Raw genomic sequence first — 14,139 nt, forward strand, 5'->3', positions numbered from 1 at the left:
TCTTCCAGCTGAGCCACCTCCGAGCCCAGCCAACCCTGACCACCCTTGGACCATGCCCAGACCCCACCCAGTCCAGCCAAGGCCCTAGAACCCACGCACGAGCCACCTGCACCAAAGATGGCAGCTTGCGCGCTCCCTTGGATCACTCACGTTTTCTCGAGTCACAGCCAACCCAGCCGCACCAACCCCTGACCATGACCCTAGGACCATGATTAACCTACCTTGAGCCACCCAGCCCCAGCAGCATACCCCCTTGGCTGCTGTCACTACCACCAGCCGGCGCGAGGAGTCCTTACTCCATGGGACTCCTCCTATGCTGCGCGCGAGGGGTATTAGCCATGCTAGGACCCTTCCTGACCCTGACCCATGACCAGCACAAGCCCTCCTCGAGACCTGGTTGAACCCCTAAGCTCCATGCATAGTGATCGAGCCACTTGAATATTACACATACCATGAACTCATGTTTCTTCTATTTCCTTTGGCCTACGGTTCCAGCTTGTTTCCTATCATGAATTCAGCGTTTTGTGTGTGTTATTAGGAACCTAAAACTTGTGAAAAACGTCCTTGATCAATACCCTAGCCATGGCAGCCCTTTAACACATATTAACCAAGTTTTTTTGGATGAAAAATCATGAGTTCAAAACGTCGGTATGCATAGTTGCGAAAATATTATGATGTGTGGCTTGTTTTTCATGCAAAACGATTTTAAATAATTACTATGGTGTGAATGATGAGAAAAAGGAGAATATGGCGTGCCTTTGCGTATTTTACGCACGAAAAAACGTCGACGATTGCGAAGAAGGGCGACGACGACCTAGGCTTGAAACTCCCCTTGAAATTTCGAACTTTATCTTCAAAATTGTGGTGTGTGTGTCGTGTATATTGGCTGATGGGGAGTGTTTGAAGTGCTTGTGGGTGTGTGGCCGTGAGTGTGTAGGGTTAAGGGTGGGGTTTAACATATTTTATAGTCTAATTAATCACTAATTAGGTTTTGGCCCATTAAGTAGGTAATTTAGGCCCATTAGTGCTTAATTAGAATTTTAAAAATAGTTTTGTTTAATAAAGTTTGTGAATTTATTAGCCGGATTGCTAAAACGTTCGTGTTTTTGTTAAAAATCCAACAACGATAAAAATTACGTCCCGGCGTATAAAATCACCTCAAAACCCCTTATTTTCAAAAATAAGAAAAAGCACCACCCACATTTTAAATAATTAAAAACAACTATTTAATAAAAATATTTTCTATTTTTCAGCTCTCGGTCTCCGTTCCTCGATCGCAGCTCGAATAAACTTTTAAAATTACATTTTAATGCAATCATGTAGAAAAATATATTTTAAACATGTAAATATACACAACATAATTAATTAATGCAGTTAAAACATTTAATTAAAATACAAGAGAATTTAATAACTTATTTGCATGTGGTTTGCGTGGACCTTTAAATTTTCGGGGCGTTACAGATATCCAAGCATCAAAAGTCACCTTGATCAACTCAAGGGTTATTTCTTACACAATAAATTTGTCATTTCCTTTAGCTCATCTTTTAGCTTTCTTTCTTGGTTAATTCAATTGTCATGTATTGCACAATAAATTTGTCCAAACCTTTAGCTCCTTTAGCTCTTTCTTTGGTTAACTCAATGGTCATCTCTTGCACAATAAGTTTGTCCAAACCTTTACCTCATGGACAATTCTTGCTCAATAAATTTGTCCATTCTCGTAGTTCCTCATTTAGCTCCGTTTTTGGTCTTTTTAGGACAAGCATGGTTGAGCTTCATTGAGCTAAAGGATTGAGTCCTTGAGCTGAGGGTTTACTTCTCCAATGACGACTCTTCGATTGATGTGGTTTAATTTCTTATAGCATAGCTTCTCGTTGAGCTAATCTCCGAGCTTTGGAGCTATTTCCTCGAGTCATGTTAGCTGAAAATTTAAGTTTATATTTGGGTTTTATAGTTAAGATTAAAGTTTTGAGCTTAGTTCCGAGTTTTATTTCTTACGTGATTTGCTTCGAAATTCCGGATCCTCACAGAAGGGACCACCACTCATAAGATACTTTCGGCCACAACTGGTAGAATAATTCACAAGATTTCAAGTCCGAATTTCAAATCCATCAAGACTTATATAAATACTAAGGCAGAAGAAAGATGAAAGTATCATTCAACCTCTTCATTTTATTTCAAATAAATAGTAATATTTTCTCTTTCTAATTTATGCGTGTTGGATTCTTAGCTACTATAAGTTGCTAAACAAGTTCATCATCCTCTACATAAAGTTCCTATGTAATATAGTTTGTATGTTTGAATAAAAAGACCAAGTCTTATAGCCATTATTATGTATTATTTTCAAATTAAATTATTTTACTATATACCCTAAAGATAGGAAACAAAACAGGGTTGTACTAAGTTCTGTTGAAAGAATTTATGTCAGGAACCATCTGTTACGATTGTGTGGATAGGCTGTGAGGAGCAGTATGTAAAACCCTGTGGATACAACCCGGCGACATTTCGGTCAAAGAAGTAAATTTTCAATTTATTATATGGAAGCATGATGACCCATTTTAAAAAATAAAAATAAAAATTGATCATCTGACATGGTATATCGGGTGAAAACCTTGCGTAACTACATATCTTTGGGCTATATGCCTTTAAGAACATGCTCAATATGTAAAACAATGCCACATACCATAATTATGAAATGAATATATTTTTGGAAATTTTTTAGGGAGCTTAAACAATGATCTAAGGGAGTGAACAGTGAAGAGAAAGTTATGTTGATGAGGAGGGATTGGTAATTTGTACGGGTTTCAAAATCAGACACGACCCATCAACCCGACACGATTCAACCCGAAAAAAATCAAGTTTGAGTTTGAGATTTTCGAGTTCGGGTCAGATCGGGTTGGACCCGATAGCTGACCCGANAGTTTGAGATTTTCGAGTTCGGATCAGATCGGGTTGGACCCGATAGCTGACCCGAAAAAAATGATCGGGTTGGGTTGGATTTGAGTTGACCCGAAAATTTTAAATTTTTTTAAAACAAATATAATTATTAAATATTACCTACATTTTTATATATTGTATGTCTAAAAAAATATTTATTAAATATTTATCATAAATTTTCATAATTTAATATTTATTTTGAACATTTTTTATTTTTCTAAACAATTGTTTGTTTGATTTAGTAAATATATTTTATTTTTCTACAATTAGAATTTCAAATTTAAATCATATATATGAAGATATTGTCATTAGATGTTTAAATTAAAATATTATTATTTTATTTTGAATTTTATTTTTTTAAAAAAATATTTTTTTAAAAAAAATCAAAATCGGGTTAGTCGGGTTGAACGGGTTGATCGAGTTGATTCGGGTTCGGTTTGAATGTTTTCGGGTTGGCTCAGCTTCGGGTTGAGCAATTTTTGAATAGTACTATTCTTCAACCCGACTCAACCCAATCCACCCACCCGAATTGACACCCTTAAATTAATTTGCCCAAAACAAAAATAGGTACGCAGCCCGACCCGGACTGGAGTCTCGACCTTCTTTAAAAAAAAAATAGAAAAGAAACGAAAGAAAAAGCGGTGAGCTGATACCCGAAAAGAGCATTCAGCAATGGAATCCAAAAAATCAGATTCATCTAATGCAAGTTTAATCTTTCGTCTCTTTGATGAAAAACCTAGTTCAGGGTTGGGATTTATGGACTCCCCACAAATACCTCTCCAGCCCCCTCCACCTTGCCTTGAAGTTCTTCCCTCAGAGGTACTGTTTTGTGTATTAGATATTTAGAAAACAAACTAAGTTCTAATAAGAGTTTGTATCAAAATTGAGATTGGGAAAGTTACAGATTCGTTTTCATTTTGAAATATAGGTTTCGGCATGTGTTAAGTATATTGCGGAACCAGTGAACGTTGGTGGGGTTACACTCCTCAAGGTGATTAACTCTTAAGAGTATCTTGAGGATATTTTTTTAATCGTCTGGATTGGTGAGCATGCGGATGATTGTCCATGTCTTTTTATTTGTTCTTCCTTTCATATTCGCTTTTTGTTTTTTGTTTTTTATTTTGTTATGTTTCTTATTTTGCTTGAAAATAGTTAGAACAGGGCAGATATATTCTTTTCATTTTGCTTTCTTGATCTTTTTCTACTTGGACTAAGGTTTTGTTTGAAGCTGATATCTGGGGAACTTTTTCCAGTAAATCGCTTAACTGGGTTTCCGGTAGATATCTTAGGTGGCATCTATAAGTGTCGTTCTTCTTACAGGGAAGGGTGAGCACTCAGGATGTTTTTGCTTTGGCCAATTCAGATTTAGTACCTGGAAAATATGAAGGTTGTTTTTGTTATTTCTGTCAGTCAGTGTTTGCCAAATCATGTTCTATATGTATGCGTGCATGGATTTATCTTTCTTCCATGAGACGGTGATTCAATATTTCTTATAACTGGCGTGAGTTTATGTTTGTAGCTAAATTTGACATTTTGCGAGTGGGAACAGGAGGATTGAAATTATGGGAGGGCTCTCTAGATTTAATCACCGCCCTTAGCTCCGAGATTAAAGATGGGAAGTTGTCATTCACAGGAAAGCGAGTTTTAGAGGTGAGGCTATATCGCTAAGGTGAATAAAAACATAAAATATCTATAATTAGTATGATAGTTTGTCATCCCTTTTCACCCTTTTTTCTGCCATTCAATGCTATTTTTGTTTTACTTGTGCTTTGTTTTGTTAGATCTATCTAGAATAAGGAACTGACAAAGAAATGAATAAAAACATTCTTTCAATCCTATAAAATTTCATGACATCCCCTACTTATATATATAATATAATTGTTAATGAATCAAAGGTTGATGTTGATTGAAATAAAAATGTGGTTGAAAACTTGAAATGATTTTCAGTTCTCAACAAAATCAAGGAGCAAAGTCTAGCATTAGATTTTCCTCAAAAATCCCGCATCCAACAAAGTTTTGAAAAGATGAATCTGCTTTTGAGATTGTAATTATAGGCATTTCACTTCGTTGTTATAAATTCTTCAAATAAGAAAATTAGCATTATCTGACTTCAAAAGACAAAGTTCTTATTGCACAGTGTCCAGAATTCTGAAGTTCAAGTGTTATTAGATGTCAGACTTTTCTCAGCTGTATGCGACCTGATTTTCTAATTTTATCAGTCAGTCTGCACCCATTAGTCATTTCGTATGAGTCAAAGATAATTTTAAGTGATTATGAGACTTAAACGAGCCAATTAACCAAGCACACACACTCGATGGCGGACAGGAACAATACAACAATTTAAGTTTGAAGCAAACTCACCACCAAACCAAAAGTTCGCTATGCAAAGAAAATTCTTTGATTTGTGTAGAATGTGCTCAAATTCCGCATCATGTAGCTCAAGGCTTGTATTTTTGGTAAATCATACACTCTGCATGATGCTCATATGAACATGTATTGCGGCATTAAATTTGAGCATAATTGGCCTACAACCTTTCGTACATCTGCACATTTCTTTGGGAGTGTCTGGCACAAGTGTGCAACTATCTGCACGACACCATTAAATGAGGTCAGCACCATTACGAAATGTTGGGACATCGTATTCTCGCACCCAAGACGAAGTGGAAGTATAAAATTTTTGTTCTTGGGCGTCGTGCTTTTAGAAACATTCATAGGGCGTTTAGAATTATACCTTTGCGTTCTCAACACTGGACTCCAAACTATTCCGGTGTTTAGGCGGATATAGCCTTTCTTGTAATTTTGCTACGAACGGATCTTCAACTTTGATCGTCTAATTAGGTCCACGATCGAAGACTGTTTTCCTCGTTTGGTTTGCACTAGAAAATCCAAACGATTTATGCATTAAGACTGCAGCCTCCGAATTTCCAAAATCCAGATACAGTGCAGCGACGGCGGCGCGGTAGTGGAAGGAAGCATGATGGCCGAATTTCTTTTCACCAAAATCGTGAGATAGCCGTGAGTCATGATTCTCAATCATGATAATTTTCACTTATTGATTCATAATCAATAATTAACAAAACAATTATTGATTCTTAATCAAGAATTAAGTGAATCTAAATTAGTTTCAATCAAAAATCTTTTGCCAATATTTTCTTTTGTGGCCGTGGGTTGCTTCAAAGAAAAGGAAGGGTTCTTTAATACTTTTGTGCAAAAATTAGGTCCGTAATTATGAGTCCTAGTGGTGTGTATATAGAGTAAGACTCTTAATCTTATTAGGAGCTTTTCTCCCACAAGGACTCTAACAATTTCATTATATTTAAAACTCCCATATAATTAATAAATAATGTATTTATTAACTTTTAATAATACATAATATAATAATATCATATACACATATTTTATATCATCATATAAAATATTTATGTACATTAATTAAATTACATAACCGTTATTTAATTTATAAATTAACTCTTTGGTCAATTTAATTCTAGACTTCTCTAGAACATATATGAGAATTTGTGCATTTTAGTAGTCACCACTACTAGCATAATCATTTAATTAGTAAATTTCAAATTCACAAAATAAATGATTCCGAACTCATTATAACCCCGATCGACGATCATAGAGCGCCGATGTATCAAGGATACAAGTCGTGTTCATATAATGAAAATCGAAAATTTCGTAGATCAAAATTTTCATTTACCAAATTTGGCTGCTGCCAGTTTTAGTGAACTCCTTCACAAAACAGGCAGTTCCACTCTCCTTTCTTATTTAGCAATCATGCTAAATTCCATTTCTTTCATCCTATGGAATCAACTCATAAACTTTTTTATAAGTTTCATGTTTGATATTCATTAAACTATAGTCGCCAAATTCCAACTCCTTGAAATTTGATTATCTCAACGAGAATTCAGAATCCGATACTTGTGTGACCCTCAATGGTTCAGAGATACAGCTAGCCGTGGGTTCACATCTCCATGTGATTTAGAATAACATTTTTTCTTATTTGGGTTTACCCTAGTTAACCCCATTCTTTTCATCAACTCCTTAATCAAGAATGTCAGAACTCATTTCTGATTGCACCTATCGGATCATGATAAAAGTGTCTAATAGCATCGCCCCATGATCCCCTAGGTATCACTGATAGTGATTGCAAGAACCTTTAGTCATGGTTAGCGTACATTACGCTCTCTTCAAAACATATATCCCGATCGAATCTGCAACCATTGGAATATCGAGGAAAACACATTTCGCTAAAACACATTTCTTGCTCTGGCCAGAGACTCCTTGCACTATTAACTCATCAGATCACATAGGATATCTTCACCCATAGGCGAACGGTGAATCCCCGACTACAATGCATTTGCTCCTACGTATTTCGAAACTACACCCAACCTCGCCACCTGATGACCCTCGCTGGAGTCGGTAAACGGATCAAAGTGCATGCTAGTACGTATAGCCCCTACATTGTCCTGAGTCAAAAGACTAATGGTGTACAACCATAACTGCGGACTATTCCACTCGATAAGTGAGAACCACTTGGACAGTCCAAGAGAGGGTTATTCAGTGCATCATCATATGATCACCCATCTGTGTGAATAGACATCTCCATGTCCTTGCCAATGAAACATGTCGTTTACATCACAGATGCTAGTCTCAAGCTCAAGCGACCTTTATCCTTGTTTTAGGCGGCTGAATCGACTAGGAACCTGTTTAGAATATACGGTACATTACCTAATGAGTTTCATAGTCTTATGTTGAGAGGCAGACCTCATGGTACCTATTGTATATTCAAAGACTTTATCTATGCAGCTTGCATAGGTATATAAATAAAGCATAATACCATAATCGAATGAAATCGTAAAATATTATTAAAATAAAGATTGTTTTACATTAGAGTCAATAAAAGCACGAGCCACAAGTTGGCTTGCTGGACACCTACTCTAACAGTCAGCACCTTTACGAAATTTGTCCATTCGACTTCCTGCATGTGCTGAAATTGCCACCACAGGGTGCACATCCATCTACTATTGCAGGCAGATGCTTGCAACACTCCTTCCAGGCGCCATGATTTGTAGTCTCATAGTTTTATTGTGAATTGACCCTTCCGCAGTCGTTGAAGGAAGATTTGCCGACTGCTTAAAACTATCGTTTCACTTCTTTCTGTCTAGGAATTATATTATATTTCTCTTTGTTTTTATCGACCGAACCATTTTCTATATGATCCGAACCAAGATCTTAGGTCAATTTGAGAGTTGATTAATTACATTACTGATATCTTTGTCACTTTGGAAATACTCTCTTTTGCTTTCCATTTTCATACTCCCGAAATCTTATTTATAGTTGTCTACATCATGCTGTTGTTTGGTTGTTGTCTAATGCCTTCTTGTGTCTTAACATCTTTCAGCTTGGATGTGGGCATGGGCTTCCAGGTATTTTTGCTTGCCAAAAGGTAAGTAAAAGGTGTATTGGCATTATCATTTTATTGATGCTTTGCTTTGTTGGTATTCCATCACTATTATTCCTTGTTTGGGATAGGGTGCAGCATCTGTTCATTTCCAGGACTTTAATGCAGAGGTCTTGCAATGCCTCACCATTCCAAACGTGAATGCTAATGTTCAGAAAAAGCCTGATCATTTGGCTACGGATATGAATGAATGCAACAATTTGGATACTCGCTTCTTTGCAGGTGACTGGGTTGAAGTACATTGTATTCTCCCTCATGCCTGTAAAGATGTAAATGAAGCTAGCTATTTGGCTCAACTAGATCGGGCATCTAGCTATGATGTCATTCTCATGGCAGAGACCGTTTACTCAATATCTGCCCTTCCAAATCTATACAGACTGATAAAGAAGGTGCATTTTGATTTAGCTTTGAAGTAATTAAATCTGCGGTACTATTCCCATCAAACTTCTTTCTTTATCTTATGTTCAGTGTATATGTAACCCTCAAGGAGTTGTGTACATGGCTGCAAAGAAGTATTATTTTGGGGTCGGAGGTGGATCAAGGCGCTTTCTTTCTGTGGTTGAAAACGATGGTAAGTGGAATCTATTTGGTGATGTTCCTTTTATCTTTCGATCATTTTTCCCATCTTCCGATTTCTGTATCCAAGTTTTGCTTTTAGGAGTTATGCCTTTACCTTTCAGGACAAGAGCCTCTCTTTATTCAACATGGATAAGATACAATCTGGAAGCCTTCTCTATAAGTTGTTGCAGATTTTGCTGTTGTGTATTCAGACTTCTGACATGATCTTTTTCCTTTAGGTACTTTTGCTGCTTCTTTGGTTTCGGAGGTTGCAGATGGCTCCTCTAATGTGCGAGAGGTATGGAAGCTCCTTCCCAAGTGACTTTCTGTCTAGTTGCTTTAACAATAGGGATCAATGTTTACTTGCTTGAAGTATACGATATAATCTCCATAGAATAAATGTGCAGATTCTTGATTTTTACTGAGAAAGATCGTGGTTTGATTCTGCAACATTTATGAAACGAGTACGAACTTCTAATGTTTTATTCCTGATTATTATGTTTTCTCCTTTCTCATAGTGTCTACATTTTCTCGTCGTCGATTTACTCATTGGCCTTCTGTGTATCGTTCTACTCTTACACTCAATCTATACTCGCTTCTATTTCTATCTACTTTATAAAGAATGAAGATTGACTTAGGGGGTGTTCGAAAAAACGAGATTAAACGCGAAATGTGATGAAAGCTCTACGATTCGGCAAAAAAGGGATAATAACTTATCAGCTAAAGGTAGGTCATATTAAGCGTCGTTAAACGTTCTTAATCGCGATGTTGGGTGGTTATTTTTTAATTTCAAATTTATTTATTTAACTATGTATGAGGATAGTCGAAAGTGTTGGTGTATCATTTTCTCGTACCCAATATGTAGAAAAAGTTCAAAATTTTTAAAGAAATTTTTGTTTTGACAATCAAATATTTTTGTGCGTCATATGTTAGTATTATTTACTTTTGTGTTCTAACATGCTAGACACCAATTTATTCTGGGATAAGCGGATATAGTCTTTTTAGTAATTCTCTACGAACAATCAACTAGATTAAATACCGTTCTTCGTTCTCCAAATTAGGTTGACGATTGAAATATGGATTTCTTGTTTAGATTGCACTAGAAATCTAAAAAAGTTTTGCATTGAGAATCGAGCAACTTGAAGATGTCATCTCTCTGCTGGGTGCACGACGGTGTGATGTGAATTTCCTGCATAACATTTTCTTAAAACATGCTTCGCTTGAAATAACATCAGCTTAAAAATTTTGCGTAGAGTCATGTTCATTGAAATGTGACACCATAACATAATTCGTTTGATCAAACTAACATCACAGCGTTTGAACAGCAAGGATCATCACAGCCTTTGGACTGGATATCCACTACAAATCATAAGAAAAGTTGGAAAGGTCCTTGGACACATTCTCCAGCTTTCAGACCCATACATGCGTAATTTGGCCACAAGACAACTTATATACCTCAAAATTAATATTTTTGCACGTTATATTTATTTAATAACTATCTGGACCTCATTTGATCGATCCCCAAGTATGCTGCCCCAATTTAAATCTTACAACTTAAAACGGCCAATGAACTTGCATCTTAGCTGTACATATCCAAAATTAAATAAAACGATTTATGAATTACCAAACGACTCCGGACTCGACTTGCCCTTAACCAACACCTTAAACTACTGTCCAGACCCTTAGGGCCACCTATGGAACAGTCCAAACCATCCCACACGAGCCATGCAACTCGAGACTCATTCTTTGCTTTATTCGGCCCAATTTTGACACTTTGGGTTCTTTACGGCTCCAAACAATCCACGGCTCGAATAAAACTTGACCATCACCTTAGACACTAACCAAGCCACTGATACAGCCCTTACCAATTCTGGTCGCGCGCAAAAGCCGTAGATCAAGCAAGCCGTGACAGCGCCTATCACGGGTTCCATGCGCACAACTGCCACTCCGCACTTTCAACGACTTTCCTACCCGACCAGACCATAACCGACCAATACCAGGCTCTCCTTCACACCTTAAGTCATGGTCAGACGAGCCTCAAACCCATTCCTAGCCCAGAACCATTCGGCCGAATCCAAAACAATCGCACTCGTCCGTACTGTGGCAGCAGCTGCGCTCCTTGCTTCCTATGCACGACCAGCCTGTTGGGGAATTACACCCCCGAAGCGATGCCAACCACGATGATAATATAGTACCCAAAAATGCGGAATAAAATAACCAACAAGAACACAAAGATTTACGTGGTTCACCCAATATAGGCTACATCCACGGAGCACTGCAACTTTTATAACTGGAAGAAATATTACAACAAGTGTATTACACCAATACACTCAATATTTCTCACACTCCCAACCCGAGTATACCGAGAAAATAATTTCTCTAACTCACACAAAGAGAATTCCCGCACTCAAGAAAAAAATACACTCTTTTTTTCTATGCACTCTCTTTTTATCAAAGCTAAAAAACTTTTGATTTTGGGATACAATAACTGAAGGAATTGAGCTCTATTTATAACTAATTCCCTACAGCAATTTTGTAAACAAACCGATGTGGGATACCAATTTCTGAATATTTTATTTTGACGTGGGGCCCACTTTTACCTAACAATTCTCCCACTTGAAAACTTGATTTCAATCATGTCTTCACACCATCAGTGCAGCAGCTCATATATCTCCATTTATACTTGCAGTCCAACTGAAGTTGAACACAACTTCAGTTTGTCCATGGTTACCGTCTTCGTGAGCATATCGGCTGGATTTTTACTTCCAGGAATCTTCTCCAGCATCAAGACTCCATCTTCCAGCACTGATCTGATGAAATGGTACCTAACCTGTATATGCTTTGTCCTAGCATGATAAACAGGATTTTTTGCTAAATGAATAGCACTCTGACTGTCACAGTGTAATGTGCTATCTTCAAGCTTCTGACCCAATTCCTCCAGAAAGGATTTCAACCATATCATCTCCTTGCTAGCTTCTGTAACTGCAACATATTCAGCCTCAGTAGTCGAAAGCGCAACAATCTTTTGCAGCTTAGACACCCAGCTTACAACTGTACCACCTAATGTGAACACATATCCAGTAGTACTTTTCCTGCCATCCAGGTCACCACCCATATCGGCATCGACAAAACCCTGTAAGCCAAATTTTGATCTCCTGAAGCATAAAGAACAACTAGCAGTACCTTTCAAATACCTGAGAATCCACTTAACTGCTTCCCAGTGTTGCTTTCCTGGATTACTCATAAACCTGCTCACAACTCCCACTGCATGTGCTATGTCTGGTCTTGTGCACACCATTGCATACATGAGGCTTCCGACAGCAGAAGCATAAGGAACCTTATTCATATAAGCCTGCTCCTGCTCCGTCGATGGTGATTGTGCTTTGGTTAGTTTGAAATGACTAGCCAAAGGAGTACTCACAGATTTAGCTTCATCCATATTAAATCTGCTAACCACCTTTTTCACGTACTCTTCTTGAGATAACTTCAAGAATCCATTCACCCGGTCTCTGAAGATCCTCATTCCAAGGATTTGCTTTGCAGCACCCAAATCCTTCATGGCAAATTCCTTTGATAAATCTTTCTTGAGTTTATCAATTTCTTCCAGACAAGCTCCAGCTATCAGCATATCATCTACATATAGCAGTAGTATGATATAAGAACCGTCAAACTTTTTCACATAACAGCAGTGATCAGCTTGACACCTTAGGAATCCATTTTCACTCATGAATCCATCAAACTTCTTGTACCACTGTCTTGGAGCTTGTTTGAGACCGTACAAGCTCTTCTGAAGTTTGCATACCATTCTCTCTTTTCCCCGTACTTCAAAGCCCTGTGGCTGCTTCATATAAATTTCTTCATCTAGGTCACCGTGAAGAAACGCAGTCTTTACATCCAACTGCTCCAAATGTAAGTCTTCCTTCGCCACTAGTCCAAGTACAGTCCTGATAGTGGTTAATTTAACCACCGGAGAGAAAATCTCGGTATAATCAATTCCTTCCCGTTGTTGGAAGCCTTTTACAACAAGTCTTGCCTTGTACCGCTTGCTACCATCATGCTCTTCTTTTAACCGGTACACCCACTTGTTATGTAACGCCTTTTTGCCTTGCGGAAGTTCTGTCAACTCCCACGTCTGATTGGATGACAGTGAATCCATCTCATCTTCCATGGCCAACTCCCACTTGGTTGAATCATCATTTTGCATTGCCTCTTCATAAGTCTCCGGTTCACCTTTGTCTGTCAGCAAAATATAGTGAAGTGCAGGGGAGTATCTATCAGGTGGTCTAATGGTTCTCAAAGATCTCCTGAGTTCAATCACCGGAGTTTGTGGGTCATCATCTTGTGCAGTTTCTTCTTCATCTTCCTGGTTACTGGTTTTCGATTCATTCACAGGAATGTTTGTCAATGGCACTTCATCAGTCTTCTCGACTTCAGGACATTCATCTCCAGCTCCAATGTCTGACTTGTCCTTGTACAGAAGTTTCTCATTAAAGATTACATCCCTGCTCCGAATGATCTTCCGATTTTGGTCATCCCAGAAACGATAACCAAACTCATTATCTCCATAACCAATAAAGAAGCACTTCTTTGATTTCGGATCAAGTTTTGTTCTGCTTGCTGAATCAATATGAACATAGGATAGACATCCAAACACTTTCAAGAAAGAAAGGTTTACTTCTTTGCCGCTCCAAACCTCTTCGGGTATTTTGTAGTCCAATGGTACCGAAGGTCCTCTGTTGATCAGATATGCTGCAGTGTTAACAGCATCAGCCCAGAATGATTTTGGCAATCCAGAATGCAATCTCATGCTCCTTGCGCGTTCATTCAAGGTCCTGTTCATCCTTTCAGCTACACCATTCTGTTGAGGTATACCAGGAATGGTTTTCTCCATCTTGATCCCGTTCTGTGCACAATATTTCTTGAACTCATCATCTTCATATTCTCCACCATTGTCAGACCGTAAGCACTTCACCTTCAAGTTGGTCTCATTTTCCACCATGGCTTTCCACCTTTTAAAGGTCTCGTAAACATCAGATTTATTTTTCAGAAAATAAACCCAAACTTTTCTACTCGAATCGTCAATGAATGTGACATATTATCTCGAGCCTCCAAGGGATGTCACAGGAGATGGTCCCCATACATCAGTATGAACCAGCTCCAACTTTGCTGCTTTCGGTTCT

At 37.9% G+C, this 14,139-nt stretch overlaps 1 protein-coding gene across 13 annotated transcripts in view; it reads left to right on the top strand.

Moving 5' to 3' along the window:
- The first annotated feature begins 3,485 nt into the window (after window positions 1-3,485).
- Window positions 3,486-14,139, top strand: part of LOC140961813 (uncharacterized) — a 13,995-nt gene continuing 3,341 nt past the window's right edge. The window contains exons 1-9 of one of the 13 annotated variants that reach the window (XR_012172394.1): window positions 3,486-3,753; window positions 3,863-3,925; window positions 4,255-4,321; window positions 4,454-4,584; window positions 8,342-8,386; window positions 8,473-8,790; window positions 8,889-8,972; window positions 9,082-9,257; window positions 9,367-9,472. Coding sequence is in view for 11 of the 13 variants with exons in the window: in XM_073420518.1 (XP_073276619.1) it covers window positions 3,607-3,753; window positions 3,863-3,925; window positions 4,255-4,321; window positions 4,454-4,584; window positions 8,342-8,386; window positions 8,473-8,790; window positions 8,870-9,184 (1,086 nt within the window). In the remaining 2 variants the exon portion in view is untranslated. Of the gene's footprint in view, window positions 3,754-3,862; window positions 3,926-4,254; window positions 4,322-4,453; window positions 4,585-8,341; window positions 8,387-8,472; window positions 8,791-8,869; window positions 9,473-14,139 lie in introns of those variants that run through there. The other 12 variants (XM_073420523.1, XM_073420525.1, XM_073420528.1 and 9 more) reach the window with 12 other exon arrangements.

Source organism: Primulina huaijiensis, chromosome 16 (assembly GCF_012295235.1).
Source record: "Primulina huaijiensis isolate GDHJ02 chromosome 16, ASM1229523v2, whole genome shotgun sequence".
NCBI classification, from domain to species: domain Eukaryota; kingdom Viridiplantae; phylum Streptophyta; class Magnoliopsida; order Lamiales; family Gesneriaceae; genus Primulina; species Primulina huaijiensis.